At 45.3% G+C, this 25,363-nt stretch overlaps 2 protein-coding genes across 2 annotated transcripts; one reads left to right on the forward strand and one right to left on the reverse strand.

Moving 5' to 3' along the window:
* Positions 1-278: 278 nt before the first annotated feature.
* PKDREJ (polycystin family receptor for egg jelly) lies at positions 279-6,602 on the reverse strand. Its single transcript, XM_032687177.1, has one exon. The coding sequence runs from the start codon at positions 6,362-6,364 to the stop codon at positions 377-379; it is 5,988 nt and encodes a 1,995-aa protein (XP_032543068.1). The 5' UTR covers positions 6,365-6,602; the 3' UTR covers positions 279-376.
* A 32-nt stretch (positions 6,603-6,634) lies between these two features.
* TTC38 (tetratricopeptide repeat domain 38) lies at positions 6,635-24,907 on the forward strand. The gene is given in 16 exon segments (XM_032687183.1): positions 6,635-6,703; positions 9,947-10,024; positions 10,500-10,581; positions 10,903-11,074; positions 12,053-12,226; positions 14,093-14,168; positions 15,047-15,166; positions 17,472-17,531; positions 18,548-18,586; positions 19,332-19,380; positions 19,383-19,412; positions 20,304-20,469; positions 21,693-21,852; positions 22,137-22,210; positions 23,015-23,128; positions 24,236-24,907. Coding segments are annotated over 15 exon segments (1,398 nt in total). The 5' UTR covers positions 6,635-6,679; the 3' UTR covers positions 23,109-23,128; positions 24,236-24,907.
* Positions 24,908-25,363: the final 456 nt, after the last annotated feature.

Genomic DNA, 25,363 nt, shown 5'->3' on the forward strand with positions numbered 1-25,363 from the left:
TGTGCGGGGGGACGGGACTGTGTGCGGGGGGGGAACTGTGTGCGGGGGCGGGGGTCGAGGTGGCAGAAGGCGCTGTGCGCCCGTTGCTCGGCCCCGGGTTTCCCGTGGGAACACACTGGCACTGTCGGGCCCGGGATACTTGCTCGGCCCAAGGGCAGAGTCCTGCTTAGTAAGAAAACGGGGGTGAGGGAAGTTTTCTGAAAGAAACTTCTACTCAGGGCTTGGCTGCAGTCGAAGCCGTTGTTAATAGCACTGATAAAATGACAGGATGACTGATGAAAACTTGCATGAAAAGAAATGCCTTTATTTTAATTTTTGCCCTTTTCAGCATGTTTCCAGAGGCTTCTGCTGCCTGGTCCCTCTGACCTCAGTGGGTTTAACGTGCACCTGTCTTCTCACCAGCTCTCTTAGCTCCTTCAGCCGCGTTTATCTCCACGTGCTTTTCCTGGGTAACCCAGGTGATGTCTTCACAATATCTTGGGCGCGTTGTACTCAGAGCCGAGAAAAGCACTGATTTCAAAATTGAATGGAGAAACACGTTCTGAAGGAAGGAGGCTCCAGATGCAATAAGCCACTCCCGTGAGGTCTGGTAGCCATAGGACAGGCCGTACAACACAATGAAAAACGAGGACAGGGTAGTTATAACTACAACCAGTGCCCAGGAGACAGGCACACACCACCACCAAAGAACAGGCTCTGTGGCCGGGGTCTTACGAAGTTCCCTGATGGTACTGCTTAATGATTTCCTTCGCTTCAGAAAGATGCTCCCTCCTGCATAACTACTGGACTTTGACCTCCTCCGGGAGGATGTAGCCCCTGGAGGGGATTTCGCATCAGTCATCTGCTCCTCTGTTTCAATGACATTTGCAACTTTTTCAGGTAGTACGCAATTATTCCAGAACTCAGGCTTGGCCTCTGGGTACATCTTAGTCACTACAGGAGTAGGTTCCTTCTGGGAATACTTAAATAAGGCAATTATTAGCATTTCCACGGGGATTGTAAGCAAAGCACATTCAATTCCTACTGCTATTGATCTCAAATACCTCAGGTATATTGGAGATTCTTCAATCTTATCAGCATTAAAGAACATAATGTTAACAAGCAAGTTGAATAATATCACTGCTAAACACGTAGACAACCTTTGGAATCTGGTGAAAGCACCAGTGACAGTGGGAGCAAAAATTGAGAACCACAGATGGTAGTCTATCATCCTCTTGTTAAAGTTAATAAGAAAATAGTCGATTCTGGGTAGGGGTGTTCTGGGGTCTGTGACAGAAAATTTCCACTCTTGTGGGGGATCGTCCTTGGCACAAGAAAGCCATTTTCTGCACATAAAGGACCAGGCCTTCCTGGTGGATGTGTTCTCAATTTCAGCTCTGCTTAAGAACCAGCTTGGAGATGAGCCATCGTTATTAAGCCTGACCCTGAAGGAATGAATGTCTCCCAAGTCTTTCTTAGTGGTTATCAGAAAGCAATCAGTGCTTCCTCGCTGGAAAGCTGGAGAAGGGTGGTGCCATAAACAACGGAATTTACTCTTGCCATCCTCGCCGATGAGCTGCAGAGCGACAGCTGCTTTGGTTCCAGCGTTGCAGCGACTGCCTGTGTACAGAGTGACCAAATAGCTCCCTTCATCAGAGGGGCTATTGTCTGGCAGGACCATAATGTATTTGATCTCCTTCTCAGCTCTGTCTTTTATTATGGCCCAGATGCACAAAAGAAAGTAGACAGCAAAAATAGAGGCCACTGTTATGAGGGTCAGTGGGTTTCTAGGTATGTGTGCTATCAGGTTTCTTCCTAGATCTACTGTGTTGGGAAGAACTACTACTTTGGCTGCCAGGAACTTGATGTTGGTTGCAGTTTGGGCCGACACGCTCCTGAGCTTCTGCACCGTGTCGCAGGCACAGTGTACCTTCTGCCAGTCGGTCTTGGAGCCAACCTTGCATGTGTCTCTGCTCCACGGACTTCCAACCCCGTCCAGAAACAGGCACCGGTCATTAAAAACGTATATGCCCACCAGTCTCCGGTTCGGGTACCTTACAACATAGTGTGTCTCCAAGACAATGGAGATGTTCTGCCTGTCTGTGCCGTTTGCCTGAGCTATGGCTGTCAGCAGTGACTTTGGGAGACAGACAATATAGGGACCCTTAATGCTACACTCAGCACTGGCTGTCTCATTTCCACTGGCAACTGTTGACATGTTGTGAGAAGCAGTAAACAAGGCTGTGGGCTGAGCTTGAGTGACATTGGCACCTGTAAATATTTTCACCTTGAAAGTAGCTTTTAGTTTTGTCGTGATCTGGAAGTATATGCTCGTGGTATTCTTGCTGACCTCAAAACGAAATCCTCCAGTTGTGTAAGATTCTGTCGTATCGGGTCCCATTATTAATGGAAAAGTTGTAGATCCATTACCTTTCCTGGCAAGAAAAACGTCTGCTCTTTCAGGCACGATCCCAACTAGATCCCCATTAGCCTTAGTCTCTGCCATTTTAAACCCCAAGACCATTGTTCTGATTTCTGCTGTGTAACCTAACCAAGGGAAGGGGGTCTTATCAAACTCAAATATGGCAGTGGAAAACACAGTATCCTGAGCAAATCCTGAAACATTTCCTTTTTTCAGTGTTGGATAAAAGCAATTCCTGCAGGTGTCGCTGGTAGGGAAAGCATTTGCAGTGTTCCAGGCTTCATCTTTCTTCAGAGTGATATTCCAGTCTTTCGTTTCCATTAAAGTTTCTATTTCTCCAGGGACTTTGCCCCGGAAAGCTACCTCTGTTACACCTTCCATGATGGACAAGACTTGTTCGATTCCATCTGCACTGACATTCTTGAGATCCGTAAGATCAGATCTCAGGATGTTGGACAAGCATCTTAGTATTCCACTGGTCTGAATTTCTGCTTCCTCAGACCAATGGATCTGATTTCTCTCTATCTTCAGAATTCCTGTTGCTTCTCTCAGTTTTGCAATGGCGAGGCCTTGTGACCTAATGTTCACTTCATCAACTTCCTCTGTGACTGCAGCAAGAACAGCCACTACTTGATTGACTCCCATAATGCTCTTAACCGAAATATTCAGGGCTGTTTTAATCAGGGTTTCCCGAAGCTTAGCCTGAGGGAGCTGGGGAGTTGGTACGGTTTTAACATAGTTTAAGATTGAGGCTGCCAGGTAAGCCAAATAACCAGCTCTAAGATTATCCCCAGCCTTTGGACCAGCTGTGCTTAAACTGCTTGCTGAGGCCAGCAGTTCATGAAACACAGCAGGGAGTAATTGAGGGTTTGCTGGCTTCCGGATGGAGGTGTGCAAAGTCACTTGGGTAAACGCCCCAAGGGAATCACGGACTTGAACATAAATTGTCAAGGTGTACCTGTGAGAGGGCGCTCCGGGTGGGAGAAAAGATAGAGGACTCTTAGGCTCAGAACCAAAGTACAGAATTATGCCAAATGTGTTTTCCACCACAGAAGTTACTTTGGTAGTTTCGGGTACGTTGGAAGCTACTATCACTTTATATGTCAGAGGTAAATTGCTGCCAGAAAATCCCTTGCATTTAACCACAAATTTTGTCAGAAAGGCTATACCCCGACGTGGGTTCAAGCTACACCTGCCGGCCCGAGGAGGAGTATTTACCCTAAATTTTCTACTGTACTCTGAGGTCCTACCATCCCAGGTACTTACTCTTAAGTGAAGTGTGTAGGATGGAGGCGTAGCCCTTGTGAAAGTCAGAGCATGTATAGACATGTAAGCCCCAGACCTCCCCGTTGATGTTTTGGAAGACCAGTCAAAGCTAATTTCTCTACCGCTGCCTGACAAAAGGGACCAGTAGTAGACTGGCTTGTTGATTGGTTTACAGTTTAAGCATTTACCAGACAAGGCAAATCTCTCCGTTGGAATTAAAGTGCTACCACAGTTTTCAATGCATGCCACGTTCAGACGGAGTGGGGGGCCGGCCGCCACCTCTACCACTTGATCAGCATGGCTTATCCTTCTGCCCTTTTGAATCACTAGGCGAAAGTAGTATATGCTTCTTCCTGGGAGGGATTCTGGTGCCATTCTTTGAATGGGACCTGAGGGTGTTAACCAGTGCAAATCCCTCTGGGATGGATGGCATTTGTTTTCTGGCCTGAATTTCATGGTATTATAGTCTCTCAAATCTCTAGTGCAGTACCAAGTAAATGAGATTGATCCTTCCTGTGAATCAGGATCAGAGGATGCAGAGCCATCAAGAGTCCAGCTTTCAGAAAAACCCACCATGCGGAACTCACCTCCTGAAATATTTGCCATTAGATTAGCTCTCTCGATCTGAACATAAATTCTGTCTTGCCCCCTGAGGATTTCTCTGGTGGTCATCGGCATTACCTCAACAGTGAAATAAAACAGATACAACCCATAATCTAAAGTATTACTGGGAACAGTTAAATGTATCATTTCTATGCCAAAAAAGGCAGAACTGTTCATTGGTTTTGACCAGTCCGGTGCAGTTTTTGTGTCCCTAACAGGATAGATGCGCCAAAAGGGCTTCACAGATATAGCAGTCTGGCATTCTACGAGCAATCTGACAAAGAGGTAAAAAGATTCTCCCCTTTTCCGGTACAGGATAATTGCTCTGCGATCAGTTCTCTGAATCCACACCAAGGTTATCCTACACTTTTTTTCCTGGCAAACCACTGGTGCTTCTATGGTTTTTTCAGTATAGTTGTTGACTCTGACTCTTAGAAGAGCCGGTGTAGGTGCACTGCCAGTACAGTTCACCTTTGCCACAAACCCCGTGTAATTCTCTGCGTCAAAGGGTAAAGCAGAGCGACGGACAAAACGTGTGGCGTTTTTTACATGATCGCTGTATGTGTATGTGCTGTTCTGGACAATGTGGTCTTTTTGTGTTCCAAGGAGCTGCAGATGGAAGGTCCACTCACACTGCAGCATCGGATGTTGGGTGGGGATAAACCACACTAAATAAGTAAAGTTCTGCAGAAAAGAAGGGCGGCTACTGAAAACATGTACTTCAAGGTCTCTTTCTGCCAGAGACCTAAACAAAGCCCTCTTCTGATTCATATAAAGGTACATATTGAACTTGTACCCCTGGAAGGTCACAAACTCTATGGTGAGTAAGTAGGAGAGCTCTTTGTGTTGGTAGAAGACAGTGCGCGTATTAGGGCAATCAGTGGAAACAGGGCTGTTGTTTTCTTTAGATGTGTAAAATGTTCCCTGGCTGTACCTGAAAATGTAAGTGCTGCTGTTGGTCTTCCCCGGGTGAAGGTTGATGTGGGTGGGAGTTTCTCTGCCTGCAGTTAGGATCAAAGTACCATTGAGTAGGTGCAGTTCTCCTGACAGTTCCTCAAACCTCTTTCCATCAACATGAAAGTAAACACTGGCCACCACTATCTCGCTCTTGCTCTGAGGTGTGGATATGGCACAGAAGTTGCTCGGTGTCATAAAGGAACTGTAGGAGCGGAGCCAACCTCCTATAGCCTGTGTGTCCACCAGTCTGTAGGCAAGTATGCTCATGGTCAGGGGCTGAAGCCTCCAGGACAAGCTAAGGGGCTGCTGAGAAACACTAAGGAGCTTGGAGCCAATGCTGAGGACATGCAGCAAGTCGGGCTCCACCTTGAGGGAGAGGCTGAGGCTTATCTGAGGCATCTGCTCGATAGTGACCGAAGCAACGTGGATCCCGTGGTTTCCGTAGCGCACAGTCAGGCGGTAGCTGTGGTAGGTGGCACAGGTCTGTTGCAGCTCAGCTGTTGGGTAGATAGCGGGTGGCGGTGTGTCTTGGTACTCGCCGCTGGGAAGGAGAAGGGTCGAGGGGCTGCCTCCCCCGCTGCTGAAGCGGTACTGCCAGCGGGCACTCTTGAGGCGTGCACACCAGCCCAGCTCCACCGGCTGCCACACGCGGATCAGACGTGTCTGCGGCCAAAGCACGAACAGCCGCACGTCCTGCACGGAGATCTCGATGCTCACGTTGTGGTGAAAGCACTCGGGTGCAGCGCAAGAAGCAGAGGAGCATTGCACCGTAAGGAGGCTGGAGGCCCCGGGCGGAGGAGCGTGTCCTGCCTGCAGCACCACCTGGCCTGACCAGCTCGAGGTGTTCCTCACACAGGCCGAGTCCAGGTACCAGAAGCAGAGAGGTGGGGGTGGCGGCTGCTCCTCTGTCCACTCTACCTCCGGCCTTGCTCTCGGGGCGGGCCCGTAACGCAGGGTCACGGTGCTGTTCCACAGGCACGAGACCCTGTGCTCATTGTCCTGCCGCTGGGAGACTCGGCCGTGAGGGCCCGGGCAGCTGACCCGCAGGGGGGATGGCTGGAGACGGGGACGGGACGCCCCCGAGCCCCGGGGGCAGCAGGCGAGCAGCTGCAGGAGCAACAGGAGGTGCGCGGCCATCGCGGTGAGAGGTGACGGGGCGCGGGGAGCGCGGCCTCACGGGCGCTGCCCAACAGCCGGACCGGGGGCCCGAGAGGACCGGAGCGTCCTCCGGGACGCAGCCGGTGAGAACGATATATAAGGTCGGACACCGCGGGCCGGAGGAGGGTCCGGAGCAATGAACGAGGACTTTGGGCCAGTGATGGCCACGGGGCACCCTCAGCGTCGGCGCGAGGGCTCCGCGCGCGCCAACCGTCCACGTTCGCCGCCCGCGCGAGGCCCCGCCCCCGCCGGGCCCGGCCCCAGCGCGAGGGACCGCGGGGCTGTGCAGGGACCATGGCGGCGCTGAGGGACTGTGCGGTGAGGGCAGCGCTGCGGGGTGAGGGACTGCGGGGTGAGGGACTGCGGGGTGAGGGACTGCGGGGTGAGGGACTGCGGGGTGAGGGCAGCACTGCGGGGTGAGGGACTGCGGGGTGAGGGCAGCGCTGCGGGGTGAGGGACTGCGGGGTGAGGGCAGTGCTGCGGGGTGAGGGCAGCGCTGCGGGGTGAGGGACTGCGGGGTGAGGGCAGCGCTGCGGGGTGAGGGCAGCGCTGCGGGGTGAGGGCAGCGCTGCGGGGTGAGGGACTGCGGGGTGAGGGCAGCGCTGCGGGGTGAGGGACTGCGGGGTGAGGGACTGCGGGGTGAGGGACTGCCGGGTGAGGGCAGCGCTGCGGGGTGAGGGCAGCGCTGCGGGGTGAGGGACTGCGGGGTGAGGGCAGCGCTGTGCGGTGAGGGACTGCGCGGTGAGGGCAGCGCTGCGGGGTGAGGGCAGCGCTGCGGGGTGAGGGCAGCGCTGCGGCGTGAGGGGCTGCGGGGTGAGGGCAGCGCTGTGCGGTGAGGGACTGCGCGGTGAGGGCAGCGCTGCGCGGTGAGGGACTGCGGGGTGAGGGCAGCGCTGGGGGACTGAGGGAGTGCGGAGTGAGGGACTGCGGGGTGAGGGCAGCGCTGGGGGACTGAGGGACTGCGGGGTGAGGGCAGCGCTGGGGAAATGGGAGACTGCGGGGTGAGGGCAGCGCTGGGGAAATGAGAGGCTGTGGCGTGAGGGCAGCGCCGAGGAAATGAGGGGCTGTGGGGTGAGGGCAGTGCTGGGGGACTGAGGGGCTGTGGGGTGAGGGCAGCGCTGAGGAAATGAGGGGCTGTGGGGTGAGGGCAGCGCTGGGGGACTGAGGGGCTGTGGGGTGAGGGCAGCGCTGAGGGGCAGCGCTGCGGGCGCTGAGCCGTCCCGCCCACCGTCCTTTCCGCCGGGTGCAGCCGTGTCTGAACATCTCTGGGTGTTGTTTACAGGCAGGGGTCCCGCGGCACCCTCCTGCTCTTTCCATGGGCAGCAGAAGTGGGTCAGGCCTTCGCTTAACTTTAAACCAGCCTCAAGTCCAAGGGTCCGATGTCGACCTGCAGGTGCTGGTTACTGATTAGTCGTTTACGCACTTTCTTCCGGATGAACTGTTATTGTTGTGTCTTGGTTGATTAGGCAGGGGCAGGTGAAGTAAGAAGTCTTGACTATTGCATGAAACTGTGATGGGTGCGTGATCGCCAGAGCCCTGGGGATCTGCCCCACAAGGAATACAAGAGGTGCCAATGCAAAGAGCGCAATTCTCAGAGCCAGCTGTGATTCTAGCAGGGAAAAACATACAAATAAATGGTCACTAGATCTCGTGACAGAAGTCTAATCTTAGAGTGGGGAAAGGGCAAGGCTTTGGTCTCGCCAAGAAGCAGTGAGATGAGCCAAGGCCACAGCTCTCTCATCCAAGAGGCATCATTAAGAAGGGTTTCTTCTGGAGTTAAAGAGGAAGGATGTGGGAGATCAGTGTGACAGAGGTCAAAGGCAGGCTCTGTGGGAAGGAGAGCTGGTAATTGCTTTATAGATTCTTGAGGCTGATTTTTACCTAGTCACAGTTTGATACCTGAGTGCAGACAAGCCCCAGGACATGAGTGTCCCAAGTAGTCTGGGCAGGACCCGTTGGGCACGACCCAGAGGACAGGGCGTGTTGGCTCCTCTCTAGTCACAATAGCTGGTTCTTGGTTGACAGTGGCAGATTAGGTTTGTAGCACGTCTTTTATGTCTCTTAGGAGCCGGCAGCTGCTGTGAGGTGGTTCTTCACTGCAGCCCACTGTCCTGGTGTGCTGACAGGGAGAGGAGTGGCATCCCTTGTGATGCAGCCTTGCTGCCATCGTCCTGTTGCTAGAGTGTGAGTCTTCCCTGGAGGAGTGAGATGTGCAGGGTGTAGCTGTAGCAGGACAGAGGCTCTCTAGAGTGGCTGGAAATAGCATGTACCTCAGCTAGATCAGCAGTGTCCTTAGGGATGGATGCAGGCCCATTTTGCACTAACCCTTGCTCTGCTGGTTTGTTCTGATGCTCACAGACATTTCCATTCCTGTGAATCAGCATTAACAAATCTTTTTGGAACAGGACATCATTTTCTGTTGGGCAAGGATCTCAAGCTGTTGTGTAAGATGGGCAGTGGCACACAGCCTGCTCCAAATGGAGCTTGTTTTTGATGACTGGTGCTGAGGGTGGCTCCTGGCCTAATTTGCAGGGCACCATGGAAGGTAGCCTGTAAGTAGCAAGCCTAACCTTGCTACCTGCTCGATTTTTCACTTTATTCCTTTTCTGGATATAGTGTGAATTGTAAAGAAAATTTGTAATTTTATATTCAGGTCTACTCTTTCAGGCTTGTAATTCAAAGCCTCATGTGCTCCAGCTGCTGGAATGTGAGCCTTTAATCCAATCACAGTGGAAAAGCTTTAGGATATATTAACAAAGATGTCCTTGCCAGGTTGCTAGCAATTTTTGACAGTTGGGTCATTATAGCCAGGAAATACATTAAAGTGTAGAATGAGACCAGCTGAATTCTTGCAGCATCAGGAAGAACTAAGTCCCCATTAGGAGAAGTCTGAACTGGCTTGCCCCAGGTCTGTTTTTATGATGTGTGTCTATCCTCTACATTCCGTGGACTGGAGTAAAAGTAAAGCCAGAAGATGCTGTGCTTCAGTCATGTTAGCTTATTAGAAACTGTGGCAGCCCAATTCTGTTTAGTTTTTTAGCTCTATCTGTTGCCCATGTTCTTACTTCTGTAAGGCTTGTCATAGAAATCTGTGGTCCAAATTTTCTACTGGTTAACTCCAGTGACTTGGTTGACTTGCTCTGCCAGGCTGTTTGGTCTGCAAGTTGCTTAAGGTATTGATTTCCATTATAAAAGAACAGAGTTTTATTTTACCACGTTTCTACTTCTCACGAGGTGTGCCTGCAGCAGAGGGACTGGTCAACAGCTGTAATGAAGTCAGAATGGCTCTCTCATGAGATGTGTAACCCACCGAGATCTTCTATTACACTTCATAATTGTTTGCTTCCTTAGTCTCACTACTAGCTCCAACTAGTTGAGTCTTGGGATGTAACTGCAACGGAACAAAAGGTTTGTGTCTGCTCACACTGTCCTTCTAACTTTTCTCTTTAAAACAGCATAGTTGATGAAAACATCAAAACACCCATCACTTTGAACATCTGCCAGTGTAGCCTGGAACACGAGGGTGTAAAATGAGCAGGTTTGTGTTTGTTTGTTGTGCAGGCCTGGCGGGATGCTGGACTTGTCCTGTCCACGACGAGCAATGAAGCCTGTAAGCTCTTCGATGCTGCGCTGACACAGGTATGACCGAAAGGTGGGAGAAAATGTGACGTGCAGGGACTCGAGCATGAAACAGCCTTTGCTGTAGCTGACATTTAAATTTCTTGTCAGCTGGGAGAGCCTCAAAGTCAGGCCACCACAGGAGTCCAGCTTTTAGGTGGCAGCAGGAAACCCTCGTAGCAGAGGGCTGTGCCAGATGCTGTGGTGAAAGCCTCAGCCAACGTGCTCATGACACTTGACACTGCTAAATCATCCAGCTGACATAAAAGCACACAGAAATCCAGGGTCATTGGTCCTGCTGGTGACCAAACTGTCTTAAAACCCTCCAGTTTTTCTGTTTTCCTACTGCACTAAACCTGTCTGAATGCAATGTTTGTCTTTTAGTCATTTGCCTTGCTTATTTTTGAATTTTAAATGTCTGGGAGGAAGAAAAGAAACCCAGTGTCATAGAAGATTTCTCAACCCTCAGACCTCTCTTGGTCTGTCTCTCTTACAGTATGCAACTTGGACCAATAATGAGAGCCTTGGAGGTATTGAGGGATGCCTCTCCAAGTTAAAAGCAGCGGATCCAAATTTTAGTGAGTATAACCTTTAATTCTGAGCATGAGAAGTACTAGGTAATACCTGGTGTCCTGGTAGTTAACTCACTTTGTTTGTGCAGGGGCAAGGTGATGACTTGTAGAATTCTGTAATGTGAAGCTTCCTCAGAATCTAGAGCAGGCAGGATGGTTTTGTGAGGGTTTTTTTTCATGAAAAGCGTCTAAGAACTTTAGGCTTGGGAGACTTTCTGGATTTCTGACCCCAAGTCAGTCTGGCTTAAAATTCTCAGCTCCTCTTGTGTAATGTGGAGATGAAGGTGATGCTGTAGAGCTCAGCTTCTGCTGTGCTGTTTTCTGTAGCAATGGGACATGTCATCGCTAATGGTTTGGAGCTGGTTGGCACTGGAAGCTCTGTGCGACTCGACAAAGAGCTGGACCGTGCCATGAGAACGATGGTGGCACTTTCCGAGTCCCAGCCACTGACTGAGCGGGAGAAGCTTCACGTGTCAGCGCTGGACATGTTTGCCAGGGGGTGAGTCCACTGTCAGCCTGTGCAAGGGACTGACGGGCTTTCGCTACCACAGGCGGAAGCGGTGGTTGGAAGTGGGAGCTGTGTGACACTGGCTGACATCTAGCAAAGGATCGGAGTGAGATGTCACAGGTGTTCCTGCTTTTCTCTCTTGGCTCTAAGTGCCCCGTCTAGTTAGTGAGCAACACTACACTGTAGGAGTAAAGTGCTCTATTGCCACCATTTCCTAGCAGTAACCACTCCATGTTTTAAACCTGTCATAGATCCATCAGTGGAGTATGTGGTTTAGAAATAGGAAAGGAAGTATTTGGCTACAATAGGGTCCAGACTCAGGTGCACAGGAGCAAAGTTACAAACAGACTTTTCTTCTCTTTGTTGTCTTCCTATGTCAAAACGTATTTCCTCTGTAAAACAGGGAGATACCAGAGCAGCACAAGTGCTGCAGAAGCTCGCGGTTTCATTCCATATGATAAATCTGTGTGCACTGCAGAAAGTGCGGGCTGATTCACTTCCATTCATTGTTTGCCAAACAAATGGATGAGCATGGATTTATCTCACGTACTTCTCAGCAGAGGTAAAGAGGAAGCTCTTGAAGCCCTGTCACTATGGGTTTGATTCCCACTGGAGGAGAGGGAAGCTGTCTTTGCACATATGAAGTTAGATTAATTATGGTAGATGTCTGTAAGAACTGTTCAACCCTGTAGGAAAATCGTCAGGTTTATGGCTTAAGCTTCTTTCATTTCCTTGTGCGTTACAGTGACTTAGTGTAACCCAGGGACATTTCTTTCAAAAGATTCCTCAAAGGTGTGAAGCAAAGATAATGCCATTATTACTTTAAAAAAGACTAAAAATTCCTTCAAGGAAGAAACAAGTCATTGGTGTTGAATTTTCTATTTTTCAGCATAGTGGGAGCTCAGAACCAACAGTAGCAGCAGGTGTGTGTGCTTTCTTTCAGCAATGGAAATAATTTTTTATTTCTAGCCAGCTTCCAGAAGCTTGTGATCTGTGGGAACAGATTCTGCAGAGACACCCAACTGACCTGCTAGCCCTCAAATTTTCCCATGACACTTATTTCTACCTGGGATATCAGGTGCAGATGCGAGATTCTGTTGCCCGGGTTTATCCTTTCTGGACACCTGATGTTCCACTGAGCAGGTGGGTCGTGCTTAATTTTGAAAATTGCTCTTCACCTGGTGTGCACATACTTTGTGGTTTTTAAGTTCAGACACAGCTAAGTAAAGGATCTGTTGGAATCAGACATGTAGACAAAACCCAAGGGCTTAGAAGTGAATCAAGCTCGACCGCAGACAGAACGTGTCTCCAGTGTCCCTCTTGACACTGTTGTTGAGGGATTTTTCTTAAGGGAGCTTGTGTCTCACTGCTGTCAAATACATGTGACGCCCAGGATAAAACTGCATCCTTGCCCAGGGCAGTGGCAAAACTTCCTCAGGCTTCATGGATCCACTTTTTTACCTGGGGCTCACATTGTGAGTCATAGAGCACATCAGTGGAAAGAAGAAAGGAGTTGTAACTTAGGATACCAAAGTGCGGTTCTGAAACAAAATTTGGAAATATATAAAACCAGGTGTTACAGCCAAGACTGACAGGAAGGCCAGTTTTAAAAATTTCTGTAGTTCAGTCCTGAAAGTTTCAGTTTCCAAAAGTTAGTTCAGGATAATCTGAATCTGTGGCAAGTGAAAAGTTAATAAAAGCTAATTTGGCATAATTTTTTAAATTATCTTTTTAAGACCAGTTTTATTATTTGAAAGATTTTAATGTTATGTAAAAGTTAGTGTTACATTGTAAGTTAAGACATACATTTAACATTTAGAGACAGCTGAATAGATGATCCACACGCTTTCTGAATATTTTTGCATGTTGCTGTATACCAGTGTGCTTTCCCTCCATATCCAGCACAAGCTGGGCTCCTTATTTCTTCCAGGAACAGTGCAGAGAATACAGACTGGATGCAGATGTAGCAGTGAGGTGCCCTTATGGCACAGAGTCTAGTGTCAGGAGTATCATTTTTCCAGCTGTGTTACCTCAACTCAGAGAAATCTAAAACTTAGTTCTTTTCAACTACAATATGCTGGTTTCATTTAAGAATTTTCTAGACATGATCCTACAAAAGTTTTGGCTGTTGTCCACTTAATTGTAAAGCAACAGAGAACAATCATATGCCAAGCATTTCTGAAGTAAAAAAACCTGGCAACTACACCTTACCCTGAAACTTACAGGCATGGAGAGCTGAATTACAGATGAATTGATGAATTGAACATTGATGAAAAAACCCAGTATTTAATCTTGATGCATGATCACGTACAACATCCTCACACTTTTTAGTAGTCCCTCCAATACCCCAACACATATTTTGAGAAGCAGAAACTTACCTTGTGGTGTTTGCCATCCAGAAATCTGCACGTAGAGTAGCAGTTCAATATTTCTTAAAATGACTGTATCAGGCATATGTGTAAGAGCATATAACATCCCTGATTTTCCTTTACATTGGACCTTTATAGCTTAATGGGGATGATTTATAACCAGTTTTAAAGGGCCACTTCACATAAAAGTACTCTCCTGTACTTCTATTATTTTATTATATATATTTTTTATGTATGATTTGGTGGGCACTGGAAAAAGTGGAAAGGTTGCCTTTGAGATGCTCAGATAACTTTGGTGACAGCACTGTCTCACTTCCAGCTTTCTAATTCAGCATCTTGCAGCTGTTATGGAGATGAGTAGCTTGTTCTGTGCAGCTCTTGGTTCCATCTCATCCAAAAATGGAAATGTCTGTTCTGATGTGCATCTTGTTACTGTTTCCCATGCTGGTGTCTCTGGACCACTCATTTCCTCTGAGAACTAGCTTAGCAGTTCTGTATCCTGCAAGCTTGAACTCTCATTGTAACTTTGCACTGTAAGGACTGTTTTGAGTCAGATGCTATTTCTAGTATGTCTTTTCAGTCCTGGATTAAGTCTAAGTTATAAATGCATGATATGTGCTGTTTTCCCCCCTTTTGTTAGCTATGTGAAAGGCTACTACTCTTTTGGACTCGTGGAAACAAACTTTTTTGACCGTGCTGAGGAGGTTGCCCGTGAGGTAAACTGCCTGCTCTTGGTGCTAAAAGGTTTTAGAATTCTCGAACACAGTCCCTCTCGCTGGGTGGTGGTTTGTGCCAATGCCATGAACTGACTCTCTCTGTCATCCCAGTGTTAGTTGAAGTAGCAAGGAGATAAAGCTCAGCAAGGAAATGCTCACAGAGCTTCATGAGACTTGCTGGTAACTGTTCTCACGTTTCTGCCACACCATGGCAGTTGCAGCTGGACTGTATTTCCCTCACTTGCTTATGAGCCTGCCATGTCAGATGGGGCCAGAACACCCCTATGAAATCCATCTATCAGCCCATCTGCCATTTCCCCTGTGTAAGACTGGCTGTTTGCTCCTGTTAAAGAATGCTGGATTGCCTCAATGTATTCTGTTCTTGGCAATCCATCCTGTTTGGGCTCCCCCTCCATTTTTGTCCCAGGTGCTTGTTCCTGAATTATTGAACAATTAACTGTACAATGGTCCTGGGCATCAGTATTAGCCAGCCTGTTTCCTTTTTATGAAGATAGTAATTATACTTGACTTTCTCCAGTCCACAGGATTAGCTCTGTCCTACAGGAGTCTCAGATGCAATTAATCCCTAACGGGTGTTTTTGACAAACTTCCATCAAATTGCTGGAAGTCACAACTAACACTTAACATTTACTGGGTTTACGACTAACCTTGCAAAATGCCTAGAGCCTAGTGGGAGTTGTTGGAGCAAGGAGGAGGAATTGGCTGAGTACTCAGACTTCCAGGCTGTGGTTAGTTGGAGTGGTACAGGGATGTACCTGACATGCAGAAAGTAAAAAGTAGTCGCTCGTTTGTAGATCAGCAGTGATAAATGTTCGTGTTTGTAAGGTTGATCATGTTTTCCTGTTTTTCACTCATAGGCTTTGGCTGTAAATCAGACAGATGCATGGTCTGTCCATACTATAGCTCATGTAAATGAAATGAAAGCAGATGTGAAGAAAGGCTTAGAATTTATGAAGGAAACAGAAACCAACTGGAAGGTAAACATTCTTGTGGCATCTCTAAAAAAGCTCCTTCTAGGTCTTCTTTAACTCCTGTAGCTAAGTTCTTGAGTCCTCTGCATGCAATTCCTTCCTATCTGCAAACATGTACAAGCAATACAGAGTTTGCATGTTAGAAGAAATCCTCACTTGAGGTGTTGTTATTATCCATGCAGCTTTTAAGCAAGGGGCAGGAAAAATTGGCATGTTATGAGGAACACATACTGTGGACCGCTGTAAGTCATCATTAGTATGGCTGCTGAGATTACAGAAATGGCAAATGTGTCAGTAGGCCAGGATTCATACCGAGTCTGTCTGTCCTCTGCCTTCCTTTAGCTAGGAATAGCCTAAAAAGTACTGCTTTTCAGTAAGTGTGGGGTTTGTACATGCACATGTTGTTTCTTTTTCCTGGTGGACCTGTGCAGGTGTTTTACAATCTCATAGAGGCATGGCCATGGCAGGCAGGTGAAACATCAGATGTGAAACTTGTGATTTATGTATGTGATTTATGTGTGGTTATAAAAGTAAAGTGATCACTGATACTTTCACAAGGTTCTTGCTTAGACTGAGACGAGCACCGAGAGTCAGTTGAGGGACCTGGCTAAATCTCCTCATGAGACCTAAGATGAGGTGGGAAATTACACAGGCAAATGTTTCAGAAGATTCCTAAATACTTGTTTACTTTGGATGGGGAAGGGTTTTTAGAGATCAGCTGTAAAGTGAAATGATGCTTTTGTCTCTTTTCTAGCGTACTAATTACTTTCTTGTGTACCGGTTACCTTATATACCAAGAGTATTGAAGAGGTTAATTAGTCTGTCATACAGTCCTTTGCTGCAAAATGAAGCTTAAGTTTTGTGTTGGACAGCATGTGCTTTCCCAATGATAGTTTGTTATATTCAGAGCAGAAGTCTGTGAGGTTTGAAATTGTTAGAACCCACGAGAGTCTATCTGAGAGTCATCTGAACTGAACCGCTCACCTCACCCAAAGAACAGGGCTGGATAATGAGACTAGGAAGACTTGGGTTTTTAAGTTAAGCATTGGAAGTGCAGGCAGAAAACCCTTGCTTGAAGTTCACATCTGTCATTTCCCAGGAAGCATTTTGTTCTTTAATATGTTAGTTTTAATGAAACAGTGATGCAGCGGAATTGACAGTTCAGATGATACCTTGAAAACCTCAGTGACTTTTTGATTGATTTTTTGAACTCTTGCTGCTTCAAATAGTTGCACATCTCTGTGATTTATACTCTTTATCCAAATAAAATCAAGTGCAAGATCAGTAAGTAGAACTGGCTACTGTGCCTTCATGCCTGACCAGTGCAATTAAAGATTTGTAAGAGCTGGCACTGTCATGTCATAATGGCATCATTGCTTCTCTTGTACAACCTCTCTCATCTTAAGCATCACGGACACCAGAACATTATAAAATGCAATGAAAATAAGCAGGTCTGTATTAAAGTTGCTTATATTTGGCCTGGTAACTTGAAATTTTTATTTATTTTCTTATAATGACCAGGATCAGCTGTCCATACTGCCACAGTGTTTGTGCTTCTGCTGCTTTAATTCATCATTCTACTTCCCAGTAAGGTTTTGTGCAGGCTTCTTACAGAGTACTTTACTTTGTTTGTTTCTCCAGCCTCCCCCCCCAAAAAAAAAATCCCAGATGCCATGTTTTTTAAGTTATATTTCAGTACAAATCAAATTATCTTACAGAGGAGACCTCTCTGCTGGTGTATTATAAAATGGCAATTGTTTTTCTCCTGAGCTGTTGTGGTTGAGATCCCAAAGCCTGCTTTTATTGATTTATTTCAGTTACCTACAAGACCACTTCTTATTAGCAGTTTAATCTTATTCAGAACTCAAACTTAGGAGCAGTAAAAAGGTTTTGCTTTATTTAGTGAGGTAACCCCATGTTTAAGAAGTGAATCCTCTGTGTCTAGGAATGAATGGCCCTCGTAAGGCCTACATATCCTCCTCTCTCCACTGTCTGTCCAGGTTACTTCAGACAAGATGCCTAAATTTTAGATGAGACAAATCTTACTCTTGTTATAAAAAAAAAAAAAAGTGCTGTGGAAGGGTGAATTCTGAGGCATCTGAGTGAAAATGATGTGGGGGAAGCCTTGGGTTTGAGTTGTCTCCCTGAATAGCTGCAAGGACAAATGTACCCTGGCCAGTTGATTGTCTCTTTTGTCTCTCAGTAAATACTCAGTTTTGCTGAAGAAGGAAACAAAAATCTGACTACATAAATTTAAAACGGGAGTTATTTTGTACATCATTTCTTTCTTTCTTTTTTTTTTTTTTTTCAGAAGAGTGATATGCTTGCTTGCCACAATTACTGGCACTGGGCTTTATACTTCATTGAAAAGGTATGAGATATTTTCATACAGGTGTTTTATGGTCCAGATAGATCATCTAATGCTGTTTAAAAGGCAGACCTAACATCTCCAGGGGGGTTCAGCTATTTAGAAGAGTTGTTTTTATAAAACAGCACAATGCCACACTAACTAAAGTTAGTCCTTTATTACAAATATTTTGAAAAGTTTTAATTGCAGTGGTCAAAGTTCCAGGATCTTTGTTAGAATGTTGAAATATTATTGTGAAATTACTGCACATTTGAAAATCAAATAGTCTCACTAATTACATTTAGAACAGTTATTTGATAGGAAGATGAACTTGGATCTCTAAGTTTCAGACAAAAACTAACAAAAGTCTCAGGCAAATTGGATACCAATTATCTGGCCCAAAATTTTGCTGACTATAAAAATGAGGCAGTAAGCTCTAAATTGGGTTGCCAATGTTATTAATGTTACTAATTCTTATTATTGAAACCCTTCAAAAATGGTTGCAATTTTACGCAACCTGTCAGGTTGCAGTGCAGAATTTCCTTGAATTTAATACTTAGCACTTGTGGGGTTCAGCTCCATAGGGAGACAAATGTGGCATGTTTGAGAAGGCAGCATCCCTTCCCCAGAGGGCAAAGTAACTGGCTTGTTTTGAGTGGTAGTAGCATAGAAGGAGCCTAATTCTCAGTAGTAGTTTGTTTATTTTGCCAGCTTCTGTCTACACAAGTTCTTTGATGGCGGCTTAAATTGTTTTTCCTCCACCTCTTTGCATGCACTGTGGATGCACTAATTTTTGCAAAAATCCCTGAAAGGAACACTAGAATGAGAAGCAATACCTGTTTTTTTTTCTCCTTCATGAATAACTTGTAGCAGTATTGGAACCTGTTTTTTAAACAAACTCTCAACATACTGATCATTTTGCCCTGTAAATCCAGGTTTTACTTAGACTCTATTCCTGTTTTCAGTACCTCAAGATTTCTTTGACTTGGTTTGTTTGGATCATGTCATGTTAACCATGCAGTTCTTGTTTGCTTTTCCAGGGTGAATATGAAGCTGCTTTGACAATTTATGACAATCATGTGAGTAGGGGCCTTTTTCTTTACCGAGAACATGCTTAAGGTCACGATTCATGCTTGCTTTCTTTCTTCTCTGTGAGATTGAAACCTGTCACAGTGTGTGATACATGTACATGTATTGTTTACATCTGTCATTACAGCTTTTTAGGGAAACAGCTTCTCAACAGTTTTGGGTGCAATGCCCCAAGGACTCGTGTGTTACATAGTTTGAGTGTTTGAAAGAGCTACAGTGGTACTGGTTTCCATTCTGTCCATGTTTCTTATTTGTGCTTTTTAAAAGGGTGTAAAATAATTTTCTTATAAAGTCAAGTAACAAAAAACTGGTTTTACATGTTAGGTACTAAGTCCACTGCCTGGATTTCAAAACAGTCTCTGTAAATAAGCAGTATCAAATTAGATAACACATTGTTGTGAAGATTGTGAAAATACTAAAGCATTAAGAAAGCTGCTAGGCGGATCTGTATCAACTAACCTTGACAAAGTGAAGTAATATTTGTGGCACAGTTTGGAAAAATAAAATACCTTGGTGACTCTCCATATTTACTGAGAAAACATGTAAAGCAATAAGAATGTTAACATTGCAAATTCCTGTATTCAGGAAAAATGCAATTAGGACTATTACAAAACAGGTAATTTTGAATTAATAGAAGGATAACATTAAACTTGTACTGTGAAAGAAGGTTTGATAATATGGGTAGGTTTGCAGTAGCACATCAGTTGGCCAGCTTGTGAGCCCCTGTGATTGCAGATTGCTCCGCGGTGCCTGGCGAGTGGAAGCATGCTGGATGTGGTCGATAACGTTCCATGCTGTACAGGCTCCAGCTGGAAGGTGGGATTCTTTTTTATAACTGTAAGGCAGTTTTCCTTCTCCCTTCCCCCTCCCCTGCCTTGCATGTTGAGGAAGTATTTAAGTGTAATTACAAAGCTAAGCTTCGTGAGTGTTTCAGAAGAAAATTCTGCTCTTGAGAAAAGCATCAATGTAAAGTTCCTAATAATGTCCATAAGCTTGTTCTTCCCAAGAGCTTCCATTTCCATGCCAGTATGGTATTGCAGTCAGCTCAAGCTAGCATAGGTCACATAATTCTTCTTTGAGAAATTCACTTCTATTGTCCCTGGAGATCTGAGGCTGAGCAATCAAGTGCATAAGCCTCTAAAAAACTGTAGCGCTTTCTTGAGGTAAATTTCCAGTTAGATCTTGCCTTTCTTTTTTGATCCTGATTGAAATAGCTAGTGTGGCATACTAGCTTTTGGCTTTGTGTACTCCCTAACTCAGTGCCATTTCCCCTTAACTTTTTAAGCTTGTGTTTTATACATTAGAGTTCATGGTGGGGGCCACGATGGGCAGACATCATTTTCACACTGTTCTGCTAAAACACTAAGATGTGTTGTTTTTTTGTTAAATCTATCTTAACACACTGCCTTTTGGTTGCTACAGATGGCTCATGGTGAGCATCACTTCCAAGAAGACATATGAGCACTCATAATAAAGTCAGAAGCTCACATAATGCAATGTAAAATATTGGCTTTAAGCTCCTGACAGTCAATAAACTCTCCTCCCAAATACAGCTGCAGCTGAGCATTGCTGCACACATTTTGCCACGTCAGGGTGTGTTTTCTTGAGTTCTGTAGGAATGCTTTTTAGACTTAGTGACTGAAGTGCATTGCAAAGTCATGCTTCTGCATGTAGCATTTTTATTGAGACAAGTATTTTTGCTCTTAGGTGTAAAGCTTGGAGACAGGTGGAAGGATGTTCTCGCACTCACGAAGAAGCACACCAAAGATCACATTCTTCTGTTCAATGATGTGCACTTCTTGATGTCTTCACTTGGAGCCAAGGACCAGAAAACTACCCAGGAGCTTTTAACAACTCTTCAGGAACTTGCCAAGTAAGCAAAGGAGTTATAGTGTCGGATTCCATAAACAGTTTGCCCTCTGAGCTTGAGGGCGATGATGTCTCTGGCTTGCTGAAGCACTACAACGTGCTCTCCCCTGCTTTAGCACGTCACTGGGGCACATCTGGTTGAAGCAGGCCAGTCTCCAGTTAGGAGATCCGTATCACTACTGATTTTTGGACTTACCGGCTACAGGGGTTTCTCAGCTTGTTAAGCAGAAATCTTTTATCTCTGAGGTCGTGGACACCAACTGAACAGTTGTTGTTTATTTCCTTTCAGTGGGATCACACATTATGGGGGGATTTCGTTCCCTTATGTATTAAATGACTGTTAATTGCCATGATTTTTTAAGGGGTTGATTTATAGGTGCTTTAAATGCAATTTCTTTCCCCTTCCACCCTTTTTTTCCCTTTTGTTTCAGCATCTATTCCTTCCTCTTTAAAAAGTAGGAAGGAGATCCTGAAATTGGCACTATTTGTTCCTGACTATATGCAGTTTTTAAGAACATTGTAATTTTTAAGAATACTTACAAAAACAAATAACACTCAAAGCAAGGCTAAATATGTCTGATTTGACTGAAGTAGGAAATGGCAAATATCTTTATATAAGTTTATATGTCAGTGTATATAATGTAGAAAACTGCACATCAGGGAAGCTTTAATGAACATAGGTGTTCTATATGCTACTTATCCTTTCACCCAGTGCTTCCTTTTGCCTACATGTTTAGCCTTTTGTAATAATACAGATGTATGTTTTTAGCTGTTATAAAGCTTAATTTCATTATTTGAGAAAACAGGCAGTGAGATGAAGGGATTATATTAATGACTGGATTAATTTACATCTCTCACAAATTTAGAATATATAAGATACCCCAGATGCATTTTGTCTCTGTTGAAAAAGCAGTCATGTTCTGGTGAGGTCAGCAGAAGAAGCTGCCGTTTTCTTATTTTTTTAGGCAAAACTGCTTATTGCAAAAATAGGAGGGGTTGGGCTTGTGCCTTTTGTGGGTATATTCAGGAGAATGAAAACTGATTGATGGATGAGTAACAAGAAGGTGGAAGTAATATAACCACACCAAAGGATATGGTCTAAGTCAAGGACCTGAAACATCAGGCTTTGTACAGTTAAAAAAGAAGAGTGCCAGTGACAGACTGGTACTGAAATACCACATATTTATGCTTTGACTTATGGAAGTTACCCACTCTTTCATTCTACAGAGCACCTTGTGAAGACCACCAGCTTTCCCTGGCTCCTAGTTTGGGGTTGCCACTGTGCCAGGCTTTTGTAGAGTTTGAAAATGGAAATTGTGACAAAGCTGTAGACCTGCTGTACCCAATCCGTTATCAGCTAATCCAACTGGGAGGCAGTAATGCCCAGGTAAAGGAGACAAGAAAAGACTGTTTCATATGATTTAATCCCCTTTCAGGAGCCTCCAGTAGGCACTTACCTAATCAAAAACATTTCATTCTTAGAAAGTGAAAGCTGAACTGTGCTTGTGACTGAATCCAGTTTGCAAACACTTACTAGCAGGGTTAGCTATTTAATTTAATGTTGATATGTTTCCTCTCTGTGGATTTAATAATTTGGTAAACAAGACATTGTAACCGGCAATACATTATAAATTACTTATTACTTTGTATTTTACTGACTCTTTTTTTCAGAGGGATGTTTTCAGCCAGTTATTGATTCATGCTGCTTTAAATTCTAAATCACAGGCCAAACGAAACCTTGCAAGGTGAGTGTTTTCCCTGAAAAATATTTGTGGAAGTAGTAGTGTTACTAAAAGTAAAAAGTAATGAGTATACTCAAACCAATAAATTTAAAGCTAGAATTATATGCAGCCATTTATGTGAAATGTAGAAGCGTTTAACCAGGATAAAAAGTACAATAGCTTTCAATTCCAAAAGTACACTCTTGCAACCTGGATTAATAATCTGTATTTGGTCAAGGGTAGTTGATTTTCAAATGGTTCTGTCTTAACCTCTTCATGAGTGTAGGTTATGGATTGCTAAACTTGTGTGAACTGCAGCTCCAGTGTGTCCTGCTGCTGCCATCTGCCCTGGGACAGCCGAGGTGTGCTCTGGCACGTCCAGCTGTGCTCTGCTCAGTGCAGATCACAGGAGCCCTGCCTGGTAGAACAGTCCGTGTGGTTTATCCCCCACACTGGGTTCTGCTGAAACACAGTGCATGGCTCTGCCTGGGCACTCGGGAATGGATCCTTGGGACAGTAGGAAGCCTTGCCTGTTCCCCTCCTGAGGTCTCTCTGAAGCATTACAATTGGGTACAATAGCAAAATGATGCTTCTGTGCCCTCTGAGCTCTGGGTGCTCGTTTTCAGTCTGCCAGTGCTGAAAACAATGACGTTCTGTCTAAAAGGGATTCCTGCCCAGGTCCAGTGTATCCAGTAAGGGAAATCGGTGCCTCAAGTACAGGTCTTTATGGACTGATGTCCTCTTACAAGGACACTGCTGGTGATCTTACAGGAAAACTGATGCTGTGCCCATGAATGTCCTGATTCTCTCCTACTTCTCTTTTCTCAGGTGCCTCCTGAGAGAACGTGATGTGGTGAGACCCAATTCACCAATGACAGAGCGACTTATCAGGAAGGCAGCAGCTATCCATTCCATGGCATAAGGCTTTCCTCCATGCTTCAGGTGAGAGCAATGTGCTTACCACAAAGTCTGGGTGCAGGGAGGGCAGGGGTGCTGTGCTGGAATTCGAGGAGGTTCCCAGGGATCAGAGATCTGACAAAAGAATTTTCTTAAAAAAAGGACACAGCTGTTGCGTTTAGGAGGTTGTATCTTAGATGATTCCACAAAGAAAGAAGAAAACCTGCTAATAATGCACAGCTTTCTGAAGCATCCCAAGGGCACTGCTTCTCTGGTATATTTTCCTGAACATTCCCTCTGACCCTGATTGTATAGAATGCAGTAACAGTGCCTGGATTTCGGTCATTCTCTGGCCCAGTTTGTTACTTGGCTCATGTGTTAAGTAACTAATAACTGCTCAGGTAATTCAAAGGGAGCCTTTAAACAAAGCTGAGAGGACGGTGTGGGGTCAGAGCCTATACAGGCTTGAAGTGAATTCCATATTAAGCTTCTAGTCTATTCAGGAATGAGTCACAGACTTGGGCATTATGGATCTGTCTACATTCAGGATCTCTTTCCAGGTGCACATTTTTAAACTCCCTCTCATAAAATGTTAGGTTTTTCCTCTCAATATAGCATGGCAGAGCTTTCTAAAATTATTATGTAGATGAAAACATACAAGAGGGATAATAGTGACTATTCTAACGTGGGTACTCCCTTAGCACTTTAAAATCTTTGAGGAAGAAAGGAGAACCCTGGACTTCAGCTAAAACAGTACCATCTCTGAAGGGTACTTTGGACTGGGGTCTTTGTGCTTATCTGAGCTTTTGGAAAGTCAGGCCTCACTATCATCTCATTACAAGTCCCTGCATGTTAGCCAGGTGGTGTTTAAACACAGTGTGAAAGCACACACTCTCTCCAAGTAGGTGAAGACTGAAAGGGAGCTTCTGCCATGGAAAGAGAGCAAAGCTCTGTCCCAGCACATGTGATCTGATAAGCTCTGGTGCTGCAAGTGAGGCACAATATGAGCCTCTGTCAAGTTCTGGTGCTTCTGGATTCCTGCAGTGTACCAAGTTAACAGATTGCCTTGCAATAGTATTCCAGAAATCTGGGATAATGGGAAAGATGGTATTTCGAACCAAAACTGAACCAATGCCTCTTCTTCCTGAATAGAAATGCCACACTCTTCAACTGCCCAAGCTCTGGCTTTGCTGCCACATCTGCAAACTCTCCTGGCCACAGATGCCCTTCCATCCTGCCCAGCTCAGGCTCTTCCCCATGGTCCACAGAAGCCTCTTCCTACACTGTTTCCTTTCGACCTAAAAAAGCACTTCCATAGCTGGCCCTGCACTGCCCCTGGAGTTTCTGCATAGAGGAACAAGAAGTGGAAGTGCCTTGCTGCCATCCTGCCCCCAGCCCTCCTCTGGGGCAGAAATTGCTTATTTTAAAGCAATGATAATTTGTGAAACCAGGTGAGCAGTTGCATTCTTCCGTGCAGTCTTGTGACTTATGACTACACTGTTCTTCAGCTTCATCACTGCTTTGTCTGTCCAGCCGTGGCTGGGGGTGACTCACTCTGGACTAAAATTACACTGGATTTTTACTCTTATTTTTAATCAGTGCATTTCAAGCAATGAGTTTAGACAGGACCTTTTTACTCAATGAATATAACAAATCTGATTAGGGAACAAAAGCCTGAGGAATCTCTGGCTGTGTTTGTAGGGTGTAGTTTATGTGATCCATTGCTACACAAGTTTAAGAATGATAGTTGAAGTACTTTTCATATAACATAATTGAGAATTTTGTCTGCTTTACATCAATAAACTCAAAGATGGATTTAATTGAGCAAGCAAGTCCATGACTTCTTTACATATGTGAAGTTTTAAATGTGTTATTCAGCTTAATTTCATAAACCCGTAACAGTGTGCATCCACTTCGCTTCCATCACTGGGACTAGAAGCACCCCCTGGCAGCAGGGCAGTTTTGACAATGTGAACAGCACTGCAATTCCTATTTCTTCCTTTGTCCTTCCTCTTCATGTTGTGATTTGGACTGATTTTAAGCTGTCAGCATCTCGCTGGCACCCTCCATCTAGTGGCCTGCCTTGTAGCTTACAGGAGTGTGGGGAGCACTATGTCTGAGAGGGGCCTCATTCAGAGTCTTTTAAAGTCAGTCATCTAGATATTAAAAAAGTACACCCTTAGAATGAGTCAGGATCTCACTACTTCAAGATATTAAACCCAGTAATTTTGATACTACTTCACTTAATTATTTCCCCTTGTTTTAGGACTTCAACAACTG

The sequence above is a fragment of the Chiroxiphia lanceolata genome, chromosome 5 (genome assembly GCF_009829145.1).
Source record: "Chiroxiphia lanceolata isolate bChiLan1 chromosome 5, bChiLan1.pri, whole genome shotgun sequence".
Taxonomy (NCBI): domain Eukaryota; kingdom Metazoa; phylum Chordata; class Aves; order Passeriformes; family Pipridae; genus Chiroxiphia; species Chiroxiphia lanceolata.

Excerpts from the sequence above, each read along its gene's own strand:
- PKDREJ (XM_032687177.1), bottom strand. The coding sequence starts at position 6,364 with ATGGCCGCGCACCTCCTGTTGCTCCTGCAGCTGCTCGCCTGCTGCCCC.